At 49.6% G+C, this 27,382-nt stretch overlaps 1 protein-coding gene across 2 annotated transcripts in view; it reads left to right on the forward strand.

Moving 5' to 3' along the window:
• Positions 1-27,382, forward strand: part of MYO18B (myosin XVIIIB) — a 248,424-nt gene that overhangs the window by 98,531 nt on the left and 122,511 nt on the right. For both annotated transcript variants that reach the window (XM_057305965.1, XM_048221462.2), the window contains exons 21-26: positions 3,465-3,530; positions 8,351-8,479; positions 10,693-10,836; positions 11,836-11,925; positions 25,559-25,678; positions 25,987-26,095. In XM_057305965.1, the coding sequence (XP_057161948.1) occupies positions 3,465-3,530; positions 8,351-8,479; positions 10,693-10,836; positions 11,836-11,925; positions 25,559-25,678; positions 25,987-26,095 (658 nt within the window). The remainder of the gene's footprint in view (positions 1-3,464; positions 3,531-8,350; positions 8,480-10,692; positions 10,837-11,835; positions 11,926-25,558; positions 25,679-25,986; positions 26,096-27,382) is intronic.

Here is a 27,382-nt window from a genome sequence, read left to right on the forward strand (position 1 = left end):
CTGGTAATTGACCTAAGCAAGTGCCAATTTCATATGGTTCAATCTAAGAGCAATATTCGCTATGATAACGATAAGAGCAATCAAGTACGACATCGCTTACAAAGACCTTTACACAGATTCTCAGTTCACTGTGCCAACACCCTTACGGTCTATGCAGGGCACATTAGCACCATCTTGCAGGTGAGGAAAACAAGGGCAAGGAGCATAGTTCATTAGCTCCATCCTTTGGGACATAAGCTTTCTTACCTGTAATATGAGATCGACAGGACAGAATGTCTTTGTTAGGCCTGATCTTGGCTACAGAGACATCTACGGGGCTCTAAGAAAGTGAGGGATATGGGGAAGAATCCTTGAGTAGGGGTGTTTGGGGGTGTCCTTGAGAAAAGGAGGCTTGGTTTACGTTCCGAAGCACCTGTGCCAAGTTTTGACCAAGACAGAACCAGTAGGACTCATTCAAGGACTAGTAGGACTAACTCCTCATGTCTATTGAGTGCTTACTATATGGCAGGTGTGGCATGGAGTCTTCTGCAAGAACAACCACAGAGTCTTCGAGAATAGATGCTATTATTTCTCCCTCATGTTTCTGAAGAGGAACCTGGAGCTCAGAGTAAAGGGCTTGTCCAAGGTCATACAGTTATAAGTGGTAAAACCAGGCAGGATCTCAGCCCAGCTAGGTCTAGCTCCTCCAAATTCTGATTTTTCCCCCCAAGCATCTACTCTGGGTGTTAACACCAAGGTCGACTTGGAAAAATTTCGTTGGCTGTAGGTTTCATTTATTTTTCATCCATCCATCTTATTTTCAGCCAATTTTTATTTTGTTTTGCTCTTGTGCAGAGAGAAAAGATGTTGTGTTTTGGATATATTGGTTTTTATGCATTCTGCTGTCTACAGCTCCCTGGGAACATTTTTGGCTAAAATGTAATAAGTAAAACCACTGAATTTGGGGGAGGGGCATTATAGAATGTTCTTCCAGGAGGTCAGAGGAGGAAAATTGTTCCTAGATGATAGTCTTGGACCAGACTTTTAATAGGCTTTCTTTTTTCAAGTATCTTAGGAAATTTTCTGTGATGCTTGTGACCCATGGAACTGAAACTTATGTAGTAAATTACACCAGACCTGAAATACCTTTTGTTTCTTGAGTGTGGCAGTTACTTTTCTGGCAGTTTATTCCAAAAGTAGACTGTGATTTTCAGTGAATGGAAGGTCCATGAGGGTTGGTGTGGAGGTGGAGTGGGAGGGGAATCGCAGGCACCAAGGAAGCAGGCGTGACACGTATTTTCCTGAGGGTACACATCTCCAGCAGCTGTTTCAGAGCCCGGATACCTTGATGACAAAGGGAAATCCCGTGACATGGCTGTGATTTGGCCAAGGCTGTGTTCAGGAAATGTCTTTGAGTGAATTTAGGTCTCTTGCATGGGCCTGCCCTTCTCCTTCTGCCCCCCCATGCTTCCACCTCTGTTGAATCACTCGTTTGTTTCTTTGCTCCATCATGGTATTTATTGAGCTCCTACTGTGTGCCTAGAACAGTACCAGGTGGAGCAGAGGAAATAAGAAATGAATCAAACACAGGCTCCCCCTGCCCATACTCTGGGTCAGGCACACACGCGTAACAGCCATGCCATTTATTCAGAAAATATTTGTGAAGGTGAGGTCGTCTCTGGCAGGTACAATGGGGGAAGGACAGAGTGCCAGGGAGGCTGTCACAGCAAACTTCAGTGACACAGCAGGTGAAATTCCTAGGGACCTTGGGGCCTCTGGAATCATTCTGGGCACGCAAGGCGGTTGAATCATAGATGGTGCAGTGTGGTCAGATAGACCTCGATTTTAATCTGCCCCCGTGTGACTTCTAACTTTGGAGAAATGCCTTCATGTGTTGTCGTTGTTGTTTTTTAGTTGTGGCAAAATATACATAACATAAAATTGATCGCTTTAACTATTTTTTTTAAAGATTTTATTTATTTATTTGACAGAGAGAGACAGCCAGCAAGAGAGGGAACACAAGCAGGGGGAGTGGGAGAGGAAGAAGCAGGCTCATAGCGGAAGAGCCTGATGTGGGACTCGATCCCGCAACGCCAGGATCACGCCCTGAGCCGAAGGCAGACGCTTAACCGCTGTGCCACCCAGGCGCCCCTGCTTTAACTATTTTTTAGCAGATTTTATTTATTTATTTGAGAGACAGTGCATGAGTGAAAGAGTATGAGTGAAGGGCAGAGAAGGAGGGAGAAGCAGGCTCCCCACTGAGCAGGGAGCCCGATGCAGGGCTCAATCCCAGGACCCCAGGATTATGACCTGAGCCGAAGGCAGACGCTTAACCGACCTAGCCACCCAGGCGCCCCTATCATTTTAACTATTTTTAAGTGTGCGGTTCAGTGGCATGTAAGCATGTTGCCACTGCTGTGCAACCATCACCACCGTCCGTCTCCATAACACTTTATCTTGCAAAGCTGGGACTCTGTCCCCATTAAACACGAACTCCCCTCCCCCTTCCCAGCCCCTGGCACCCACCATTCTACTCCCTGTCTCCAGGAGTTTGGTTAGTCCAGGTACCCCATGTAAGTTTTCGTCTTTGTGTGACTGGCTTATCTCACTAAGCATCGTGTCCTCAGGGTTCATCCGTGTTGTAGCACGGGTCAGAATTGCCTTCTCTTTTATTTTTTTTAAAGACTTTATGTATGTATGTATGTATGTATGTATGTATGTATGTATGTATTTGAGAGAGAGAGTGCAAATAAGGGGAGGTGCAGAGGGAGAGGGACAAGCATCCTCCCCACTGAGCGCAGAGCCAAATGTGGGGCTTGATCTCACGACCTGAGCCGAAATCAAGTCAGGTGCTTGACTGACTGTGCCACTCAGGTGCCCCATTTCCTTCCCTTTTAAGCTGATTAATATCCTACTGGGTGTCTATCCCATGTTTTGTGCCTCCATTCATCCGTGGTTAGACACTGGGTTGCTTCCACCTCTCAGCTGCTGTGAATAACCCTGCTACGAACGTGGGCGTACCGCTATCTGTTCAAGTCCCCGCTTTCGCTTCTTTTGGGTATACACCCAGAGGGAGAATTGCTGGATCCTACGGTAATCCAATGTTTAATTTTTAAAGGAACTGCCATGCTGTTTTCCGTAGCAGACACATCTTTCATTAACGTTTGCATCTTTGGGTTGTGTGTTTTGTTTTTTTCCTTTCCCTCTGTAAAGGAGCGTGGTGGTTTGAGGACCCACCTCCTGTTGCCATAGTGATGCAAGGGGGTGGTGTCTGTGAGGATCCCAGCAGAGTAGATGGCACACAGTAGGTGCTCAGTACATGCTTATCTTCTCCACCTGCCCGGGTGAGGTGGGGCTCTGTGGCTTAGACTCCCAGACCCGTGGAGTCATCCTCTCTTTCCCGATGCCTCAGCCAGCCGGCTGGCCTGACCTCCCATGGGGGGCTGTCTCATTCTGTCTCTCTTTATCTCTCCTCTTCTCCCCAGGCTGTGGAGGAGCTCCTGCAGACCCTGAATCTGGAGAAGAAGGCAGTAATCGTTGGGCACAGCCAAGTGAGTAGAACTTCTTTCTTAGGTCACTTCGTTCATCCCATCGCGGACCCAGACGAGCCCCAATTCTCGTCCTACTTCATCGTCCGCTAGCCCTGTGGGCCTCCTTTTCAGCAAACTGCAGATAGGACTGGCGATTTTCCGCCCTGTCTATCTGACAAAGCCAGGAAGATAACATGTTATAATATGGGAGGAAGTAACATTGGGAAATATCACGTGTTAGAGGTTCGTTACCCTTCCAAGGACCAAAGGGGTCTGAAAGAGTTAATATCTTGCACCTCGGTGTGACTTTCTGAGCCTCGGGAAGAGCTGTCTTAAAATCCGAGAAGAACACTCACGTTCACTCAGAGACTTATAACTTTTACTTTGCAACCAACAGTAACCCAATTTTAGTCCCAGCTGATTAGAAGCAGTAAGTGAAAAGTTAGGGTTCCACGAGAAGGCACATGATTTTAATGTTGAGAGAAGGAGCTTTTCCCAAACTGGTGTTGAGCCAAAAGGCTTTCCCAAAAGTTTCAACATTTAGAGAAGAATTTCCCAGAGTCCTGATATGCCCATATAGCCCCTCAGTTTCCAAGAAAGAAAACATCGTAATTAGGGCTTCCCAAACTATTTGACCGCAGACTCCCTACCCTTTCATCTTTTTGGAAGACCCCTTACCAACTGCCAGAACTCGCGTTCCATGGATTCTAGTTTGGGAAGCGGGGTACGGAGATTGTAAACTCAAGGGTCACGTAGTAGGCAGGGGAAAAGGGTCAAAGTTCAGAGATAAAAACTGGAGAGAGAATAGACCAAAGGAAAAATTGCTCCCTTCACTTCCCCACTCATCTCCTGATTGACTAACCCCGACCCGTAAACCTTTGTCAATCACCTCCACCACCAGCTGCCATACGAGGGTCTGGGGGAAGGACCCTGGTCTCCAGCAGCCCACCATGCTGGCATCACTGGCCATTCATCATTCCTGGAACCCTGAGCAGCCTGTCCCATCACATCCACTCCCCTGGAGAGCTCACAGTCTTTCATTCAGTCCTTGCCCATAGACACATAAGCCTTTCCCCGCAGGCTGCTTGCTCCTGCTAAAACATGTGGCAGGAGCTGTCGTCTACTGTGGTCTCAGCCTGATTTATCCCGCTAGGAGTTGGCAGCGACTGGACTTTTGCAGACCTTTCCAGAAGAGGGAACAAACCTATGGGTCCCTGGGCTTCTGCCCATGGCCAGGAGCTATGCCAAGCACTTCATATATTGTTCCTCTTTCCTCTCGAAACTTCCTATGCGATAATTAGTAAATCCCTTCTTTACTGTGCTTCTGGGAAGTAAGCCCCTTTTCAAGGCCTTCCGGTTAGCTAGGAGTATGTAACTTACAGCTCCCATGAAAACCGGTATCGCCCTCACTCCAGGGTCTTTTCAACATGCTGTGAATTCTGCTATTTATTAGTGGAAATGTATCACATAGTCTTTACCTGAAAACGGGTCTTTATGGCCCAGAATCAGAGCATTTACTCTTCAGCTCCAAGAACGTCATCCCTGTGGACCAGCAGTTCTCAAAAGATGGTCCCTGGACTGGCATCATAGCAGTGTCCCCCCGAGAGCTTGCTAGAAACATCAATGCTCAGTTGCCCCCACCTCAGACCTAGTGAATCTGAAACTCTGGGGGGGGGGTGGGACCCAGAAGTCTGGGTTGTAACCAGCCCTCTAGGGGATCCCAGCACATGTTCAAGTTTGAGAACCAGTGGTCTGGATAATTACTGTTTTTTTCATGAGTATAAAAGTCCGTCTCTATCATCTCAACGACTATTGTAGAGCAGGGAAGAAAATAGAGGAGAAGTCTTCATACACATTTCACATGGCAAGGACAAGAAATCTAGAAGCCAAAACATCCCTATAACAAAAAAAGAGGTTGTTCTCGAGTAATATTTGGTATTCATTAAGAAACAGTCGGGAGGAAATTAAGGTCAGTTTATCCTTTGGAAGCCAGGCTAGCCTGTGATCTTTGAGGGGACGTGAATGTCTTAGGCGTGGCAGGATCAGACACTTCCGAGGTGGGAAGGTCATGAAGAGGAGGAAAGAACAGGTAGATCTGGTCCATACCCCAGCTCTACCCCTTTCTAGCTGTGTGAATCCGGAGTGAGTGGGATTTGGCCTCTGAGCCTCTGTCCCCTCATCTGTAAAATGGAGCCACAGCTTCCTACCCCCCAAGTGGGCTGTGGGAATCAGTCCGTTGTCATTTCTTTGGGGAATGTGTTTGTCAGGGGGGCAAGACGTTCATCAAATAAGCTCACATTGTAATGTTTAAAGAATGACTCTCCTCTAATCTGAAAAATGACTAGGACAGGAGCTAATTCCTCAGCGGTCCCAGATATGGGAGCTATTGTCATGTCAGATTTTTAAAACCGTGGCCTTCAGCATTTTTAGAGGAAAAACAGCTTCCCTGAGCAGTGGCCCGCATAGATTCCTTAAATGTGGGGCTGTTGGAATGTTGCACTCTGCTTGGGTCCGATAAGCCACTGGACCCACGGAAAGCAACTAATTTAGATGTTTCGTTGTGATTCTCAGCCCCTGGGGCCTTATCAAGTCCTATGCTGAGGGCCATGACATTTATGAAAAAGGTGGAAACCCATGTGCCTTGTGGTCGGCAAGCTGCTCTTTAAAGGGGAAAAAAAAATCAAGATAAGATTCTGCGCAACCGATGACTTACTCCCGTTCTGTGTATGGTCGTTTCCAATGATCTTTTTCATGAAAGCTTCATACTTAATCAATAGTGGTTTTGGCAGCTTTTGTAATATACGAACTAGAGCTATCATCATTTTGATCGTTGATTTTTTTTTTATAGCAGCTTTTGGGACTCGCTAGCTTGTGAAATTAAGATAGTCATTATTGAGGCAATCTGATAGGTAATGAGTCAATCGTGTCTTTATTTCAATGAGGCTAATTGTCTTGGTGGCTCTGGCTGATAGGAAGTGTTCCGTAAGGCCAGGGAAGGTTGCAAAACAGAATTCGCACCGACTGGGCGTGCAAATTCTCATTTTCCCATTGGGGAAGGGTTCGCTGTGCGATAGGCAGGGTGGTCTCCGTCACCGCAGATAGGTTAGGGGAATGGCCAATCGACGGAGACCCTTTGTTCCACCTGGAATCAAATTGCAATTCAAGCCCAAACTTCAGACGTTGGTATCGTAGCGAAGGAGGACATGAAGCTTCCCGTTGATAATGAGAATGGGGTGCTTGGCTTTGTGGCTCGTCAGCTGCGTGAACTGAAGTCAGTTACATAATCTCCCTGGGCCAAGAGAAGGTTACTCTGTATTAAAATGGGACATAGGAGGAAGAGCTTTGAAAAACCTAGATGCCATGCAAATGTTAATTACATTCAGTGGTAACTGTAGTCTGTTCCCGGAGTCAGACGGAGGGAGATATTCCTGCTGTTGCCACTTGCTGGTGGAGGGTCCCAGTGGGGGGTGGGGGGGAGGATGCCATTTTTAGCCTTAGTTTCTCCTTCTGTGAAATGGGGGGATCGCCATAACTACCATATAGGATGATGCACGTGAAATACTTTCCCTGAGTATCTCGAGTGGTTGGTTCCAATCCACGACATTGATGGATAATGTGCCCGATTGCTTGATAGTATCACTGATTAAGATAAAGTCACTGATGGGGGCGCCTGGGTGGCACAGCGGTTAAGCGTCTGCCTTTGGCTCAGGGCGTGATCCTGGCGTTATGGGATCGAGCCCCACATCAGGCTCCTCCGTTGGGAGCCTGCTTCTTCCTCTCCCACTCCCCCTGCTTGTGTTCCCTCTCTCGCTGGCTGTCTCTATCTCTGTCAAATAAATAAATAAAATCTTTAAAAAAAAAAAAAAAGATAAAGTCACTGATGGATCCAGTGCCCCTGAAGACACTGAGCATCTCTGGGGGTGATTAGTCACAGCTGGCAAAGAAACACGCCGGGCTGGTCGTAGAAATTGGCAGCAGATGGGCATCTGAGAAGTGACCCCATGCTCCTGTCACTGACTCAGCTCCCCGGCCCTTAGGGCATCTTTGCTTTGCTGCTGGGAGGTTTGGGGGGGCTGTGACTGCCCTGCCATGCTGGCCGGAGCCGGCCTGGCCCCAAAGCGTCAGGTTGTCCGAAAACCCTTCTGTGCGCCCTGCAGTCTGTGGGGCCCTGTGGGGTGCCGAGGAGGCATTGATCACTTTGCTGCAGAGGGGATCTCCATCCATTATTGATAAGCGGAGGCCTGGAAATCATGGGCCACCCGCCGTTTTTCCGCTAGATGCCTGAACACCCACTGTGGGTAGCACCAGCCTGGCCCCCTCCTCTCCTGGCCACGGAAGGCTGCCCTCAGTCTGCCCAGCATTCTCTGCCCCTCCTTATAAGGCAGGACCAAGGGGATTTCAAGGGCACTGCTTCTCTCAGATGGCCGGCGGCGCTTACCGGAAAGAATGCACATTCCCAGGCTTCTCCCTGAACCCGTGGATTCCACCTTTCCTGGGGCGAAGCCTGGGCATCTGCGTGCCTGGGTGCCCTGAGGATCCTGTTAAAATGTTGCTCTGATTCAGCTGGTCTGGGGTGGGGTCCCAGATTCTGCATTTCTAACAAGCTCCTTGGGGGTGACAATGCCACTCATGGGGGCCACGCTCTGAGCATCCAGGGGCGAGAGGAAGGGAAAGAGGAGACACCAAGAGGCAAGATGCTTTGATCATGGAGACCCTTGGTCATGGGCACCTGCTAACAGAATATCTCGGGTGGCAGCGAGGAAACTGGCTTCTCAGTGGCAACCGCCTCGCGCTCCAGATTCAGCTCAAGAGGAGTCACCTGCCACCTTCTCTCCTTCCAGGTTTTCCTCAAGGCAGGCGTGGTCTCTAGGCTTGAGAGACAGCGGGAGAAGCTGGCGTCTCACAGGATCCTTTTATTCCAGGCGGCTTGTAAGGGCTTTCTGTCTCGGCAGGAATTCAGGAAGCTGAAGGTATGGCAGCCAGCGCGCCTCGTCAGCCCTGCAGAGGCGCGAGGTCCTGGCAAAGCAGCATCCGAGCTGATCTGGGGGCTGCGATCGCGCGCTTCTCACACCCGCGCTCGCGCATGAAACCCTGCGGGGTATTAACATGCTGTTTCAGATCCGTGGGTCTGGGCTGAGCACGGGGCTCTGCAGGTCTACCATGACGGTGTCAGTGCTGCTGGCCCATGAGCTCGCCTGGAATGGCAGGACTTCAAAGCGACACTTTGCAAGATGTTATGATTGTTTCTAGGACATTGACAACAAATTACCAACGATGTCACGCTTGATCTCGATTTTCATGGGGTGGTCCGAGCCCCGCTGGGTCGGTTACAGTTTCCACCTTTCCCATCTCTGGAGAACTTGGCTTTCATGGGCCAGCAGGCAGGACACAGCAGGACCTGGCCACTGAGGCTTTGGGGACCAAAGGGCCAGTTCGGAGTCCGCAGTTCTGAGCCACCCTGGGCCACGATCATCGGAGACTTTTGGAGACTGAATTTCCTTTCTGTAGCTTGAACCACGGAGAAAAGGCAGCACAGCTCTGGAGACAGACAAGAGCTATGCTTGAATCTCGCTTCCGCCGCTTAGCAGCTGGGTCAAGGTGAAATGGGGTCATGAACGCTTAGCATGGTGCGTGCCATCGAGATGCTAGCTGCTCTTCCCTTCGTAGCCTCATTATTAAGTACTACGGCTAGCTCCCAGTCTCACTACCTGAGCCTCCAGTTTATAGGAATCTGTAAATTCAAGTTCATGCACTTGGTAAAAGCAGGCAAAGGCAAGAACATTAATAATTAAAATTTTGTGGGCAGCTCCACTGGCCCACTGCTCTCCAGTAGCTTCTGCCCTTAGAATGATTCGGAGTGGAGATGAATAAAGACCCCGGATTCTGTCTGCACCCTGGCTGCAGGGGTGCAAATCCCAGCCCCACCATCGGGCAGCGGTGTGGTGCTGAGCATGTGACCGGGTCCCTCTGTGCCTCAGTTTCCCCACCCGTAAAGTGGAAATGACAGTCACGCCTGCATTCCTGGTGCTGTGGCGAGAACTGAGCTTAGTCTGTAAGGTGCTCAGCGTGCTGCCTGGCCTGCAGGGAGAGCTGTACCAGCTGGACAAGCATCGGCCGTCGTGATGGTGATGACGGGGACGGGTCTCCTGGTTTGGTAGTCAGCATGGTTCCCACCTGAGACACGAATGGATGTGGCCGGTGGTTCTCTAGGGGTGGTCCCCAGGCCAACAGCATCCATGTCAACGGGGCAGCTGTTAACCATGCAAATTCTCGGGCCCGGCCCTGATTTACTGAATCAGACCCTCTGGGGGTGGAGCCCAGCATCGGTGCTTTAACAAGCTCTCCCCGTGCTTGTGATGCACGCTCGGGTTTGAGAACATGGAATTCGTGTTTAAACTCACTTGACGTGATACCTAGCCCCTGAATATCAACTCGTGACATAATCATGGCCGTTGTATCTTGAGGGCAATTTCAAGGGTGTTCAAGGATTTGCCTTTCACAGTGGCTTTTGAAGCTAAGCCCCGCACAAGACTGTGATTCTGTTCTATCAAGTTTTCAACTCCTCTTCCTCTTCTTCTTAGGTCATGCAAGATTAAATTGGGGTGTAATGTCTGATGCCCAGAGCCCAACTCGAAGAAAAGGGGCTTTCAAAAAAAATTTTTTTTCTAACTTTACCAACATTTTTTATTTATTTACTTTTTTTTGGGTCGAGTTCACACCCAGTGTTACATTAGTTTCAGGCATACAACACAGTGACTGAAGTCTATACATTACGCTGGGCTCACAAGTGCAGTTACCACCTGTCACTATACAGCACTATTACAGTACTGTTGAAAAGAAGCTTGTTTTTAAAAGATTATTTATTTATGAGAGAGGAGAGTGAGAGTCCAAGCAGGGGGATGGGCAGAGGGAGACACAGATCCCCCACTCAGCAGGGAGCCCGACATGGGACTGGATCCCAGGACCCCGGAACCCCAACCTGAGCTGAAGGCAGACACCTAATGGACTCAGCCACCCAGGCCCCCGAAAAGAAGCTTTTGTAATTTTTAAGTTAGCCGATCTCTTCCATTAGTTATGAACCCTCTTTTTCCATCCCTTTTGCCACCACCCCCTTTGCTCTCTTTCCTCCACCTTCCCTGGGTTGGGAAGGGCCCCTCGAGGTTCTGGTCTCTTTCCCCTGCAGATTCGCCGACTGGCCGCACAGAGCATCCAGAAGAACATGGCTGCGTTCCTGGCGGTCAAGGACTGGTCGTGGTGGCAGCTCCTCGGTTCCCTCCGGCCCCTGCTGAGCACCACCATCGGGGACGAGCAGCTCCATGCCAAGGAGGTCAGTCCGGGTGGCAGGCAGGGTGCGGGGTGGCCGCTCCCTTTTCTCACCCCCATGTCAGTGCTTATGTCCAGACCCAGTGCCCCACTCTGCAGATTCTAGATCTAGAAATGCTCTGCCCTGCAGCCCTCGCTGCCCCCTTCCAGAGATCCCTCTGCTGCCATCAACAAGGACACAGACCACCCTCCCTCCTGTGTCCAGTTACGCTCTTGGCTTGTGGGTGCTAGGCAGATACCCCATTACTACCCAGGGGCACGTGAACCCTTATGGTCCACCCCAGAGAGACTCATGGTGGAATCCTTGAGTCCTTGATCTCTTTGCCTCTCGGAAAACACTCCCCTTGCTGTTGCTTCTGCCCCAGTAGCGCTCATCTTCTATACGTAACCATTTCAATTGGTTTCTGGTTTATCTTTGCTGTTGTTTATTCTTGCAAAGTTAGCCAATTCGCACACGCACACGGAGTTCCTTTCTCTCCTACACCAAAGGTAGCATACTGTTTATATTTTTCTGCCACTAGTATTTGGCACTTAGAAATGTATTTTGGGAGTCGTGCCATGTCCAGTTTCACAGAAGTCTTCCTGGTTCTCTCTCCATGACAGCCCAGTACTCCTTTCTGTGGTTCATCCCAGAGTCTGCTGTGGGTGGGCATTTGGGCTGCTCCTGATGGTGGTTCTACAAGTGTAAGGCTGAGCCATTGGCAGGATAGCGGTCTCGGGGAGGGTGAAGGGTCAAGCACACCATCTCACCCAGGCATCCCCAGTCTTGGGTCAAGCAATGGGCTCATTCTGAGGATTTGCATTCAGCCCCTAGACTGGGACGTGGATATTCAGAAATGGGGGGGGGGGGGACGCCCGGTGTAGGGGTGTAGGAACTTAGCATCTGGGCATCATCACAGATGGGCTGGCAGAATCACTCATTCTATTCCTCAGCTGCTCTTACCCCGCGTGGAACTACTGCCTCTGGTCCAGGACGGCTTCTGTTAAGGTGTTTGCTTTGTAGGAGGAGCTTACGATGCTGAGACAGAAGCTAGAAAGATCGGAGAAGTCACGCAGTGAACTCCGGCAGAACGCAGACCTGCTAGAGAGCAAGGTACCCTTTCCGTCCTGTGGGGGGTCCCTGAATGGGGTGAGGTGTGTTGACAGGGGAGGTGATGATGTGCTTTACAAGCCTCCTCAAAATAACCCTGTGGGGGCATGCTGTCCTCATCCCCATTTTGCAGAGGAGGAGTGAGGCTCTGGGATATTAGGTCTTTTCCCAAGGTCCCACAACTAGCATGTGTAGCCCTGAGATTCCAACCCACATCATCTGACTCCAAAGGGAAGAATTTCTAACATAAGTCACAAAAACACAAATCACGAGGGGAAAAAAATGGATAAATTTGACTATATTAAAGTCATCAACTTCTGTTTATCAAAGCATGGAATGAAGACACACCACATACTGGGCCATGAAATTTGCAACACATAGAACTGGCAAAGAGTATCTGGACATGTAAAGAAAAACACTCCAGTAGGAAAAAAAAAAAATGGGCAAAAAGAGGAATCGGCAGGTCCCAAGACGGGAACTCTTGTTTCAAGGGTTCCAATGTCCAGGAATTCAAATGGCCAGGAGACTCATGAAAAATGCTCAGCTTAACTAGCAATCAAGAAATGCAAATTAACACCACAATAAGTACCAATCGGCAGAATCCAAGTCTGAGGAAGCCATGTGTGGGCAAGGCTGTCCAGAAGCAGGAATTCACAGGCTGCATGAGAGTGTAAATTGATCTCTTTGCTCCTGAACAACTTAACCTTGTCTCCGAACGTTGGTCCTGTCTGTACGCTGTGCTCCAGCAATTCCCTTTTGGGTATATATGCTAGAGAATCTGTCTCACTTACATAAGAAAAGACGAGAAGATGTATAGAAGTGGCCTTGTCATGTGGAAAAATTATAAACACCCACGTTGGAGTCTATCAATGAGAACGGATGAACACATTTTGTTAGATTAAAAATTGAGTTGCCAAAAGTAAAAACGAATAAGGAGACAGGAACACTATGGCCCATAAGGCCAAGCACCATTGGCCACCTGTTTTTGTTGTTGTTGTTGTAAATAAAGTTTTATTGGCACACGGCCACAGCCATTCATTCATGTATCATCTCTGGTGGCTTTCCTGCTACCGTGGCAGAGCTGAGTAGTTGTCACAGAGACTCTATGATCTACAAAGACTAAAAATATTTACTGTCTGGCTCTTTATAGAAAACATGTCCTGACTCTCCAACTAGAGATACATGAATCTACATGGATTACCCTCGAAAACATAACACTGAAGAAAAATGATTTAAGTTATAAAAAAAATCCTTAAAATACGAATCGTACATACTAGTTTTTTTTACATATGCTGGACAATACTGTCTATGAAGTGGGGCATCTGCCGTATGGATATGGTGTGAAGATATTTCATGGGAATCATAACACCAAATTCAGGGTGGTGGTCACCTCTGGGGGGTGGAAAGGGCCATGTGATTGGAAATTACATCAGGGCCAGGGGGGGCCCGGAGTATGACCGCCTTGCTAACGTCTTCAGTCCATCGTTGGGTGTTGAGTTCACAGGCTGGGGATGAGGATGGGAGCCAGGCGGTCCCTGCCCCCAAGGGAACTCCTGCAAGTTCCAAATTCCTAAACAAATTCATAGAGTATAAAGCGGTTGGGAAACTGTGGGTAGATCAGGGAAGAACTGTTCATGGAAACTTGCTGTTCCCGTCAGTTTTTCAGGGCTGGGACTTTAGTAAGTCAGTTGCATGGGGCATGAAATTTAAAGGGGTGCCAAAAACTCAGCAAGATAAATCATATTTCAATGCAGGATCTTTTAAAATGTAAATTGATGCAAAAAAAAAAAAATCCATGATGAGCCAAATACCGACATTTCAAATAAATGCAGGACTAGTGGGCCGGGATTAAGGTGAGGCAAGTAACGCAGTCGGCACAGTGGGATCCTGTCTTCATTTAAATTTTTGATGTTTTATTCATCATGGATTTTTGGCATTAATTTTGCCTTTCTTAAATATTGCATTAGAATGTTATTTATCTTGGTTTCTGAGTGTCTTGGCACTCCCTGGCATTTTGCGCCCAGGATGAGTGCTTTGCCCATCTCATCCTCAGTCCCAGCTGTCAGTTGGAGCCCTGGGTAGCTCACAGGGTCCTGCTGGAGCTCAAAGGAAGCCCAGTTACTCACACACTCAGCAAATATGGATGAGCACTGCCCATGTACCAGGCATTCAACTGGCTACCTCGGATACAGCTAGGGAGAAGGCAAAATCCCTGTCCCCACCAGGTCCCCAGGCCAATCGAGGGAGACAGACCACAAGTAAATAAACAAGCGAACTACTTTTGAATGGTCAAGTGCTGTAGATATTAAACAGAGGGAGTTGACAGTGGGGGTGGGGGCAGAGGCTATTTTTTTGCCTAAGTGGTTCAGGAAGGCTTCCATGGATTGAAATGTCTGAGTCTAGTGGTGAATCATTTGGCATTGCCATCTATGTGCAAATCTGGGGAAAAGAGTAGAAGTGGCGAGTGCAAAGGTCCTGAGGCAACATGGGATAATATTTGTCAGTTTCGAGCCAAACTGGAGCTTTGGCTCCAGTGATCCCATAATACTACTATTACCAGTAATATTGCTTGATTTTGTATGTGGATAGTGGTGGCTATAATTGGGTTCATGATCAAGCCAACAGAACACATTCTCCTTCCTCTGCGGACAGCTCAAGTTGAGCCTGGCTGTCTCATGTGGGGACATGGAATGAAGTTTGGGGTGGGAGCTATCTCTTTTCCACCCCTTCTCATTCTCCTTATAATTGTGTCCCCTCTCCCCACCAGAGGTTCTCTGTGTGACTCCCACGGGCAAGGAAGAGGCAGGGACTCCTGGAAGGGACAGTCACAGCACATAGAGTTAGGTGAGGCTGGGCGGAAAGGCTGTACCATGGGTCTATGCCCTCTTGGGGAAAATACTGTCAGGAAGAGAGGAAAAGACACACAAGTACCCCCCACCCCCCAGTCTCATTCAAGGCTCTAGAGTGCGTGCAGCCTGACCTCTCTTGCAGGAAGTAGCAATGGTAGAACAGCAGAAGCCAAAAATCAGATAGCTGTGCGTGGGTTGGGAATATCAGTGACTTCCCTGTAGAAACTCCTTCCCACGGAGCTGACATTTGATACAGTAATTCAACACAAACTGTCAAGTTGGACTTGGGGGCTTGAGGCGCCTCAGGTGCCGGGGAGCCTGGAGAGAGTGATGAGGGTAACAGCACCAGCCTCTAGAGCTGCAGCTTGCCCAGTGCTGGGAGAAGGAAGGGAGGGGCCGGCTTCCGAGACCTGAACCAAGCATTCACAGTGTCAGCTCCCGCGGAATATTCTACTCAGGTTCTTTGTGTCTGTATTGTACATGGTTACAGAAAGATGTACAGGGCCTGGCAAAAATAAGATAAAATTTAAAAGCTAAGAAAGTCAGAGCGAAGGGAAATAAGAGTGGAAGAGCACATCAGACCAGAGGAAGACGTAGGAAACAGAAATTTACCGCCAGCCTTAGACTGGCTCTCACTTCCCAGACTTTTCGTGGGCTGGGCCTTCCACCCTTCTCACCTGGTAAACGCCTGGTCTTCCCTTTTCACCCAGTTCTGTGGTACTTCTTCCAGGAAGCCTTCGTTAACCCTTTGGAACCCTTAACTTTGTTGAGGATGGGTTGGGCCCCTGTGATGAGCTATCCCGGGGCCTTGTGCTTCCTGTCACTGCACCGATGGGTGTGTCCTAACCCCTCCTTGGTGTGCCTGTGTCCCAGCCAGATGTTGAGGCCCTAAGGGCAGGGGTGTGTCTTTGCGCATCACAGTGGCCCAGCCCCCGGTGCAGAAAAGACACCAGGTGGGTGAATGGAGCCATGAAAGGTGAACTGAAATGTTGACACTGAGCTTCCTAGCAACCAAAGCAAAGAGGGAAGCAAGATATTCTAAAGACATGTTGTCCCCAGGTTAAACACAGGCACACACGCATGCATGTGTGCACACACACACCTGTTGCCTAAGATAATACCAATTTTCCCTGGTATTGAGATATCCGAGAAGTTTCTTCTATGAGTCCACACGAAAAGGGGCACTAAGTAACCTGGCAAAGTACAACCTCAGTCATGTGCGTATAGTAAATAGAAGAGGGGATCTGGGGGTGCCTGGGTAGCACAGTCGTTAAGTGTCTGCCTTCGGCTCAGGGCGTGATCCTGGCGTTCTGGGATAGAGTCCCACATTGGGCTCCTCTGCTGGGAGCCTGCTTCTTCCTCTCCTGCTTCCCTGCTGTGTTCCCTCTCTCGCTGGCTGTCTCTCTGTCACATAAATAAATAAATAAAATCTTTTAAAAAAAAAAAAAGAGGGGATCTGCAGGAGTGCTTTTGTGGATGCAGTCTTGAACTGCAAGCCAAGGGCATGACGTCAATTCCCTAAAAAATTCAACTAGGAGGCAAAGCAGAGCTTTATTCAAGGAAGCACATTCAGGTGGACTGAGTGTTATGGTTCCTTCCTCCTCCTACCCCGGGCTCTCTCCCCACCCCCTCCTCTTCCTTCTTTTTAAACTTTATATTTAGGTCCAACATTCAAAAAAATGCACACCTCATAAGTATACAGCTCAACGAATTTTCATTAATTGAACACATCAAAGCAATCAACACGCATATGGAGACACAGAATTCCCAGCTCCTTCCAAACCTCCTTTCATGGCCCTTTCAGTCACTGCCCTCCAAGGGTAACCACTACACAGACGTTTAGGAATATAGATTGGGTGGGGGTTTTTTTTCCCCCTATTTTTGAACTTTTCGTAGATGCAATCATGTGTGTACCTATTTGTGTGGTTTCTTTCATGTGACACTGTGACAATCGTCCCTGTTGTGGGTGGTTGTGGCTTGTTCATTGTCACGGTTGTGTAGTATGCCAGCATGTGTGCAGACCACTATGATCCTTTCTACCCTAAAGGAACATTTGGTTGTTTCTGGCTTTGAACTGTCATGGATAAACCGGCTGTGAACATTCTTCCCCCACGTCTTTCAGGGCACCTACGATACACGTTCTGTTAGGAATGCACTTGAATGGAATCGCTAGGTCTTAAGTACTTTCTGTATTGGGTTTTAATGGATACAAACAGTTTGCTCAATCGTATGTACCAATTTACCCTCCCACGGCAGTGGGTGACACTCCAGTTGCTCCACACCCTTACCAGCACGTGGTATTAGCGATTTTGTTGGGCGTGCAGTAATCTCACATGGTGATTTTAATTTGTGCCTTTTCACATGTGTTTGGCTATTTGATATCTTCTTTGGCGAAGTGGTCTTTCAAGCCTTTTGGCCATTTCCTACTGCTTTTCTTATTGATTTGTAGCAACTCTTTATATACTGTGGCTGTAAGTTCAGTTGTTGGATATGTGTGGCACAGATCTCTCCCTCTGCTCTGTGGCTTGCCTTTTTGGATGCAGTAATTGGAAGATTTATTTTCTGAAGTCTTGAGTCTCTTCAGACCTGCCAAAGCACTAAGAAGAGGTCAAAGGACTCCAGAACTCCCAAACCTATGTCAATGGCAATAGATACACTTCTTTGGTTTCATTCTTCATTTTATTGATTCCCAGATGCACATTATTTTCCACCTACTGCGTCTCTGTAATTGTGATGCATCTTGACAATCACAAGCATCTTACACTAAAAATTGGCAGCACTTTCTTTTCTTATGTTCCGTAATGGTGCATTTTATCATCAGAGACAGCTGAGATTTGGTGAAATGTAGCATACTGGGGCCCAAGTAAGATTTTCTTTGAAGAAAGGTCTTTATTTCTTTTCCCTCCACCAAAAAGCTACTTTGATTTTTTTTTTTTTAAACTGGTTGCTTTTATACTTTACAGAGCATCCGAATCACCTGGGGGGAGCTGTGTACCTTGTAGCTTCCCCATCCCATCTCCCGAGGATTTGACCCAGGAGGGAATCCTGGGGGAGGGGGCGTCCTTCACTGCTTCTTTTTAACGAGCCCCGAGGTGAACCCGACGCAGAGTCACACCATGTGAGAGCAGTGGTTCTCGTCCTCGAAAGTGTGTCCCAATCCCCTGAAGGATGTGGTAGAATATAGTCTGCTGCTCCCCAGCCCCAGAGAGTCTGAGTCAGTAGGTGTAGGAAGGCCCTGGAGATTCGGAATTTCTCATGAGCTGTCAGGGGATGCGGAAGCTGCTGGTCTGGGGACCGCACTTTAAGGAACAGGTAGAAGGTATCTCCTTTCATGCGGTTCTACTTTCTTAGGAGAGTTTCTGTTCACGGTTGGGAGGCAGACACTCCTTCGGGCCATGTATCACGAAGACACCCCTGGCCCCGGTCACGGCCTCTGCACCCCACCCGCTTGTCTCGGTAGGAGGGGGAAACGATTGATAGAAATGTTGCTGGGGCACCTGGGTGGCTCAGTCATTAAGCGTCTGCCTTCGGCTCAGGGCGTGATCCCGGCATTCTGGGATCGGGGTCCCACATCGGGCTCCTCTGCTGGGAGCCTGCTTCTTCCTCTCCCACTCCCCCTGCCTGTGTTCCCTCTCTTGCGGGCTGTCTCTCTCTCTGTCAAAAAAAAAAAAAAAAAAAGTTGCTAAAACACATTGTGCCTTATCAGTGGAAACTCCGTTTGACTAGGCTTATTAAAAAGACAACATTATTGCAAAATGATTTAAGTGCTTCATTTGCGAAGGAGCAGAAGAGGAGACGAGACGCCTCCAGGAAGCTGGCTATAAATATTCTTCAAGCGTGCAAAATCTGCCTGGATGCAAAGTGGGGTTTTTTATTTTCACCGGAAAGCTGGTCTCTCTTATAGGGATTTCCTATAAGGCTGTGGGAGCACATGGAGAAAAATGAGAATGGGATGGCTTTTTTTCCCCTCTCTGGAGTATCTTCTGGGTTTTCCCGAAGACTTTATTTATAGCAAAAGACGGGTCCGTGCACTCCGGATGTCTGGTCTCGTTAGCTTGAGAAGTTTTGCTTTTTGGTAAGGAATGGCTGAGAGAGAATCCACTAGGATACACCAGGGTACGGTTTAGGTGGGAAAGTGTATTTGCGGAGAGCTGGGGGGTTTGGCCTTGGCTAGTCGCGAACGTGGCCAGCAGGAGCTTATCTCAGGAGGGAAGGGAAGTGACTTGCCAGGGGTCATGTGGTCAAGTGGTGAGTGAGTCTAGATCGTATACCAAGTCTTCTGACTCCTAGCGCTCTGGGGACTGGTTACGGCAGCTCCATAATCCCCACGAGAGTGAGACAGCCTGCGTGCCTCTCTACCTCGGGATATTAGGGTCTCTCGAGCCTTAGCTGCTGGAACATGCTGGGGAGACTGCCCTTCCCACAGAAAGCTGGCTGCGGTTCCGTTCTCTGGCCAAAGTGTGGGCCTCGTCCCGGATGACCACCATGGGCTTAGCTAAGGCCCCACAGAGGAGTGCACAGAGGGAATATTCTGCGTGCCTCAGTTTCTCCATATAAAAACGGGGCCATCATGTCTTCTCTACCTACTCTGCTACAGATGAAAAAGCTGGGGACTTGGACGAGTTCAGACCTGGCGAGGCTGACCTGACCTGGTGTGTCTGGTCCAGTGGCAGAGGGTGGAGGAGGGCGGCTGGCTTTGGGCCCTCCCTGCCATGGGACCATGGGCCAGTCCTTCCAGTGCCTGAGCTTTTGTGTCATTCTCAGCAGCATGGTGACAGCAATGGCTCCATATTCGTCTTCGCAGGGTGGTGTGGGGGGTGCATGTGAAGTATTGATTACACTGTCCCATACACAGCACGTCTTCTCACATCACCACCGCCGCTAACGTATATGGGATTACATCTCAGCGCTTTCTATGGCCCTCAAAGCAGTCAATGCCGACGGAATGAAGGAATGAAATAAGGTTGGATTGAGCAATTAACGTCATATTTAATGAGCCACGTGTCTGTGGTGGGTGCGGTGACACATGTGATTAGTACGTCTGTGCTCTAGGCGGGGACAGTGAAGACCAGAGAGGGGCAGGGGTTTGTCCAGGATCACACAGCTGGGCTTTGACCCTGGGTCCGGCTGACTCCAAACAGGCAGCGAGGGAGGAGGAGCAGCTCCTCGGACTGGGAATCGGGTCAGGGAGTGGCTCCTCCCTCCGCGGAGCCAGAGCCGGCCAGGAGACAAGATGGGGGGGCATTCCAGGTGGAGGGCGCAGCAAGACCGGAGGCAGAGGGTGGGACCCGGGCTGGCCCCTGCAATCCTAGTGGTTGGAGGGTCTCACGTGTGCAGGGAGGGGGAGGTTATGGAGTGGGGTCCGTGCCTGACGCTGGCCCAGATCACAGGAGCTGGGAGAATCTTGGTAGAGGTTTGAACACCATCCTGAAGGTGGGGGCTGGACCAAAACACATGTTCAAGATGGGATTTGCAGGGGGCAGCATCCAAGGGATTATTTCCTCTGTATGCGGGGGGGGGGGGTGCTATGGCACTTTGAAGACCCCTTCCAAAGCTCATGGTAGCCCCTCTCCCCCCAAGGCCAGTCGGTGATGTGTCACCCCCCCATGTGTCCCGCTCTGAGGCATGACATTTCTCCCAGCGTGGCCCCGTGGCCCGTTCCCACCGACACGCCAGAGGCTGTGGGTCCCTCCTTTCCTCCTTGGTGCCCATACATTATTATGCATTCTTTGAGCCCCCAAGAGGCAGTTCGACGGTGTGGTTAGGAGTGAAGGCTCTGGGGCCAGGCTGCCCTGATTCACGTCCAGCTCTGCCGCTGGCTGGCTGGGCGTCCTTGGGTGAGAGTCTGCACCCTGGCGCCTCAGGTCCTCCTCCTGAATGTGGAGATGTCAGTACCTATCTCTCCATGTGGCTCAGAAGGTTCTGTGGGTTACCTTGGGCCGGGCCCTTGGTGAGCGTTCTCTGGAGTGGTGACGATGATTAAGCTATTACCATCACTTCATAGCAGGCGGGGGATCCAGCTGGGGAGAGAAATACACAGGGTGGTGCTTGACCTGGTGCCCAGAGGGAGTCTCTGGGGAACCCCGGAGCCCACCACTAAGCTAGAGAATTGTTCTGAATTTCCCCTAATGACTGAGGCAGCTCTGAGGGCAGATACCGTGAGACTGAAGTCATGGCTTAATCTCCTTGACAAGCAAACAGCGCACCAGCCGGCTGGCTCTGCAGTGGGCAGACCCTTTGTCCTGCCAGTTGAGGTTGACCCTGACTTTGAGGCTCACGCAGCTGGCACTTTCACTCCCCCTCCCCCACCCATCCTTCTGGGTCTGCTCCAGGTACACTGCTGACCCCCAGGGGCTTGGGGGTGGGGGATTGAGTCAAATGACGGATGCGGGGACGGGATGGTGTTGTAATTATGAGTCAGGACCTGGGATTCAGGCTGCCCGAGCCGGACGCCCCATGGGACCTATCAGCCATGACCTTGGACGAATCATTTCATGACTCAATGCTTCAGTTTTCTGTTCTGTGAACAGGCAATGACAAAGATGTCTCTGCCCAGCATTTGGTGACTGTGAGCTTTTCCTCCTACCAGGGCTTATGAGGAACCAATTCTTTTCGTTGAATTGGAACGTACTGGGAAAACAGCTTGTTCTCTAGAGATAAGATCATCCGGGGACTTTTGAGAGCTCTTGGATATAAGAACCAACGACAGGGTTGGGCTAAGACACGTGGGTTCTCCACATATGGTTTTATGTTCCCAGCTTGGCAGGTGGATCCTGGAAGGCAGGGCCTGGTACACAGCTGGTGCTCACATAATGAATGACGAGTGACAGTGACAGCCCAAAGGGTCTCATGTGCGTTCAGCATTTAATGTCCATCAACATTTTTTGTTACCCACCATTTCTCTCAAACTGCAGATGATGCCAAGGAGCAGGATAGATATTATTTCTATTTCACTCCGTGCGAAATGTACCGCGAATTCATTCATTTCTGTCCCCTTCTCTTTGACAGACCTTTGGAGTCCTTGTCCCTAAGGAGAAAGAGAGTTTCTGATGATTTGGCTTAAGTGGTGGATCCGGGGAGGTTTTTGGAGTAATTTCTAGTTAATTGGTCCTTGAGTAATCTGCAAGGATCCTTCTGGGTTTGCCCATCAGGCTCTCCTCTCGTTAAATTGGTTTTCATTTTATATTCACCTAATAGCTCTGGGCGTGGTGCCCACCCCTCACCTCTATGGATAAAGCCCTTGGGCCCCGAAATGTAGGAAGGGAGAGGGGTTGGTGGGGACAGGGAAAGGTCGGGGGCTGCTTGTCCCTGTGAGAAACGTCTGTTGTGTCCCCCATTTGAAAGCATTAATTGTCCTTTGGGCTCTAGACTTGGGGTGTGTAGAACTCAAAATTAATGCATTAAATTAATTTTGTGCTCCCTTTGCTCCGGCTGATTAGCGCAAATTAAATTTCACACTAATTGGCTAAGGCAGGGAGAACACAATCCTGGTGTTTGGGATCAACGCTGATGGCGGGGATGGGGAGGCGGGGGGGTTGGGGGCGTGATCCGGCGTGTCCCTGGGTTACTCCAGCCCGTATTCAGTGCCCACTGCAAATGATCATTCCTCCAGCGCCAGTGCTGCTCTGTGCCTGTAAGTAAGCCAGTCTAACCCAGCGAAAGCCAAGCGTGAAGCCAAGATTAGGAAGAGATTCTGGCAATTTCTAGGGCAGTAATTCTTAAACTTGTTTGCTCTTAAGAAGAACCGTGGAGCATGTTGCAATTCAGATCCCTGGGTCCCACCGAAGCTTACGGTGGTGTGGGTGTTCTGGGGCTCCTGGGCTCTACCTTTTAACGCCCATCCCCGGGGACTGCAAAAGTGTTTGCCCAGAACACGTTAAAGATACCAGGGTAAGGAACAGCAACAGGAAGCCCCATCCCAGAGACAGCCAGGAACACCCTGGGAGAGCCCCTGGTTTGTGAAGTGGCGGCCGTTGCTTGGACAGGAGGCAACTGGGCTCAAGTCCCAGCCCTGTCACTCACTTGCGATGTGACTTTGGAATGCTCCTCCTAAGCCTCCTTTTCCCCCTGTTTCAACTGAAACGTGCATTTTAGTCTGAGCCGACCCTGGTGTGGTCACCAAGATGGGAAGCCAATGGGCTGGAAGAGGGGGAAAAAAGTGGGCAGCATAGAATGTTCTAGAGCAGCCATCCTTGTTTTGGTAGCTCTGTTTTTGGGGTCTATTTTTTAAAAAGATATGTATTTCGTTTTGTGGTTTTCCGATTTGGTTAAAAAAATCAACAGTACAGAAATGAATCACAAGAAAATGGGAGTCCCCTGTGAGCCCCCCCTTCTAGGGAAAAAAAAATCCCTATTAACAGTCCGGGAGTGACTTTTTCTGTGCAAGTACAAACGAAACAAAAATAGGAACATATCAAACATTCTATTCTGCAACTTTGCTCCCCCCCCTAAAATGGCACTGTATCTTGGGGCCTTTTTTTTTTTCATGTCAAAATGTATAGCTCTTCATCCTCCTTCTTTGTGGGGCAGAGGAATGATTTTTGAGACCGCCTGTGAGCTGATGGTGTTGATGGGAACTAGCTGGGGAGGGCAGCGGGATTCTCTGCTGCAAGGACCACTTAACGTCTGTGACAACACCCCACAGTCGCTTCTCGGTGCCGTGCACCGGGTCTGATGGGAGAGGGAAGTGTTTAGACACCTTTACGGGCAACATTTATGGCATCAGATGGAAATACCAGAAGGACAACAGACATTCCGTGAGGTAGTGCATTGTACAGCTCAGGCGACCACAGCCCCAGAGGGGAAAAGATTTGTCCAAGGTCATGTAATATGCTAGTTGTTGTGTCTGGACTTGAACCCTGTACCTTACTTCTATTTTTTTTTCCTTTTCCTTCCCTGTCTCTTAACTACTGCCCTCCGTGGAGGGAGGCTCCGTTTCCCAAACGACCCTTCTGTGTGAGGTCATATCTGAGCCTCTTAGTCATAAACAGTCCACTTCTATCCGTTTCTCTCCTCACTTGCTTTGGCGTATCCTTGAACCTGGAAGGCTGCACGTTAGAACAATAGCACGGAAGCCTTGACCCATCAGGCGCCTGTAGCTGGTCGTTGATGGGAAAAAAAGTCAGTGTAAGTGGGACTTTATTAAAATATAAGTGTTTTCGGGGTGCCTGGGTAGCGCAGTCGTTAAGCGTCTGCCTTCAGCTCAGGGCGTGATCCCGGCGTTCCGGGATCGAGTCCCACATCGGGCTCCTCCTCTGGGAGCCTGTTTCTTCCTCTCCCACTCCCCCTGCTTGTGTTCCCTCTCTCGCTGGCTGTCTCCCTCTCTCTGTCAAATAAATAAATAAAATCTTTAAAAAAATATATACATATATATATACATATATAAGTGTTTTTATTTTTGCCTCGAAACAGACTGCCTTAACTCGCTGTATTTCTGAGGTAGGACCATGGCCTATAGACTGAGCACCGGACTGCAGACCCGCTTCTTCCCTTTCTTAAACCATGCCCCTAACGCACGACTACGTGATTTCCACTTTTGATGTCATTAAAGCAGAGCAAATGGGAAAGTAGTTCGATTCCAGAAGCCTAATTTTTTCATTGTGTTTGTTCCATAGTTTTTGCACCTGCAACTATTTGACAAAATAGATGTATTTGAATTAGGATTTTAAGAGTTTTAAGAAGCAACTCACGTGTATTCATTTCCTCCAATGCATTCCGCCTAATTTTCGGGGAAGCTCTTTGCCTGGTCGTATTTTTTTAGGTGTATGTCATAGCTAATCTAATCAGTAATTATAGCAGAAATGCAACAGGCATAAATGGGTGGGGAACACGCACAACTGGGCCGGGTGTACATGGCTATTTCCTGGTAGAGGCAGGTAGACCATGGGGACCCTTAGAGAGGTTTTCTTTTCTTTTCCTTCTTTTCTAAAAAATTTTATTTATTTGAGAGAGAGAGAGAGAGAAAATGAGTGGGGTGAGGGGCAGAGGGAGAAGCAGACTTCCCCGCTGAGCAGGGAGCCCCACATGGGGCTTGATCCCAGGACTCCGGGATCCTGACCTGAGCTAAATTAAAGGCAGATGCTTAACCGACTGAGCCACCCAGGTGCCCCCATAGAGAGGTTTTCTAGCGGAGGCCATTTCTATGTAGTGGGCACCTGTGAGTCTTACTGAGGGGAGCCTGTTGGTCCGTCCAGCAAAATGGCTTGTGGAAGGATGGGTAAGGAGAGTTTCTGCTAGAACAACTTTTTTAATTGAGCACTTACTATGGGGCAGCCCTGTGCTAAGCTTTATGCGGTTGATCTCCTTCTCAAAACAACTCTATTGGGGCGCCTGGGTGGCTCAGTCGTTAAGCGTCTGCCTTCAGCTCAGGGCATGATCCCCGCGTTCTGGGATCAAGCCCCGCCTCAGGCTCCTCCCCTGGGAACCTGCTTCTTCTTCTCCCACTCCCCCTCCTTGTGTTCCCTCTCTCGCTGGCTGTCTCTCTCTCTGTCAAATAAATAAATAAAATCTTTTTTAAAAAATTCTATTAAGTTATCCCCTACCCTCTAAAGTTGAGAAAACTGAGAATCAGGTGGGTATCCTGCCTGGTTCACAGTCACCCAGCTGGTGTGCATTGGGCCAAGAATTCTAACACATCAAGACCAATAAAATTCTGACATCCACGCTCTTAACCACCTCATTATACCGAGAACTGGCGATTTGTCCCCGGGGGGTCCTGTGGAGGTTGCTGGGGGGAGAAGGGGTGGCGGCGCCCACCGGTGACCCTGTTATAACCCTCCCCATTCCAGATTGCTGACTTGACCACAGAGCTCGCCGATGAGCACTTCAAAGGGGACGTGGCCTGCCAGGTGCTGGAGACTGAGCGGGCAGAGCGGCTACGTGCCTTCCGGGAGGCCCAGGAGCTGAAGGTCGGTGGTCCCCGGGGGGGGGGGGTGGCTGTGGCTGAGCAGGGTGGCTGGGAGTGGTTGGGCCTGCCCCCTTCCCCATCTCCTCGCATGTGAGAGCAGTAAGCCCAAGCAAGAGGCACTCGCTATGGGCTCCCGTGTTCAAGGTCCTGGAGGACATGGGGGTCTTCCTAAGGCTTGGTCTTGGAGGTGTCCCGAATGAGCTCTATGCAGGGGCTAGACAGTGTCTGGCTCTGGAGGCACCACGACGGACACGGCCAGGCCCAGGCTCTCTTGAGCTCCGGTTTGACACGTCGAGGCCTTTCTTCCAGAGCAAGTATGAGCAAGTCCAGAAGAATTTGGGAGAAGTGCAGAAGCAGTTGGAAGAAGCCCAGCAGAAAATTCAGTTGAGTGACTTGGAAAGGAGCCACACTGCAGGAGGTGAGCAGACCGGGACTCTTGCGGTTAGATGTGGGTAGAAAATGCTGTCTGTTTGTGCCATTCATTCATTCACTCATTCATTGATTCACACACACTGAGTACTTACTATGTTCTAGACACTGCTTTGGGGGCTGGCACTTTGGCAGAGCACTCGGGCACGGCCCCGCCGTCCCGGAGCTTCTGGTCTAGTGCAGCCAGGAAGCAGAGAGCCCAACAATAGCCCGGATGGCTAATTATCAACATGACAGGTACACTTTAGTAAGAACGTAAAGAATGATTTTTAAAAAAAACGGTTCTAGGGCAAGGCACCTTTATAATCGTATGACTATTTTTCATATCAACTTTGAGCAAGGCATTTCAGTGTTTAGAAGAGGAATCGATGAGATTGCCTTGCTGGATTTGAATCTAGACTCCGTCTCTTCCGAGGTGGGTGGCTTTGGGCCAAGACATGTGCGCCTCGGTTTGCTCATCTTTCGAATGGATGTTGTCCAAGGTGATTAATGGGAGCTGTTTAGCCACGTTCATGGCTACCTTACTGTTACTACTAATACTGTTAATAGCGGGGTGGTCATCGGTGTCCGTAAACTCTGGGGCAGGAACTACTACTGTCCCTGTTTAAAAGTGGTGTCAGGCATTCAGCAGTTATTGGAGAGAAGGCGAGGCCCCTGAATCGCTCTGCAGAGCCGGGGTTTTCTGATGATGCCTGGCTCACACAGTTGCCGGGAGACCCACATCTCATGGTTCAAGGGGCACGGGGACATCTCTGTCTACTCCTCTCCCCCGTCTAAATGAGACAGGTGAGAAGAATGCCTGGCGTGTCCGTCAGCTTTTATACAACGTTGACATCATTCCTTTGGTGCCCCCAGAGGAATCATGCCCTAGAAACATCAGAGACACTCAGAGGAACAGAGGTCAGGAGGCAGTGAAGAGGCAAAGTGCATTTAATTTTCACTCCGCTCTTGCTTCCTCTCATCCTGGCTACCCCCAGGGCAGGCACTTACCAGGGGAGCTTGGGATTCTCTGGGACGTGGCACCCAACGAAGGGGAGGATACAGGCAGCAAGTGGGAAATGGGTTCGCCCAGTCCAGGGGAGGGGGGCGGGTGGGACAGCAGAGTTTCCCCAGGAGAGCATCGGCCCCAGTTCCATCCTGACTGTAATGGATGGCCCAGTTTGTTTCTCTCTGGGAGGATCTGGGAGCTGAAAGGGAGGGGAGGTGTGCTTAGATCATGAGAGCATTAGTCACAATGCTATATAGTGTCTCAGCCCTGCATGCTCGTTCCAGGAAG

The sequence above is a fragment of the Ursus arctos genome, unplaced genomic scaffold (genome assembly GCF_023065955.2).
Source record: "Ursus arctos isolate Adak ecotype North America unplaced genomic scaffold, UrsArc2.0 scaffold_34, whole genome shotgun sequence".
Lineage (NCBI taxonomy): Eukaryota > Metazoa > Chordata > Mammalia > Carnivora > Ursidae > Ursus > Ursus arctos.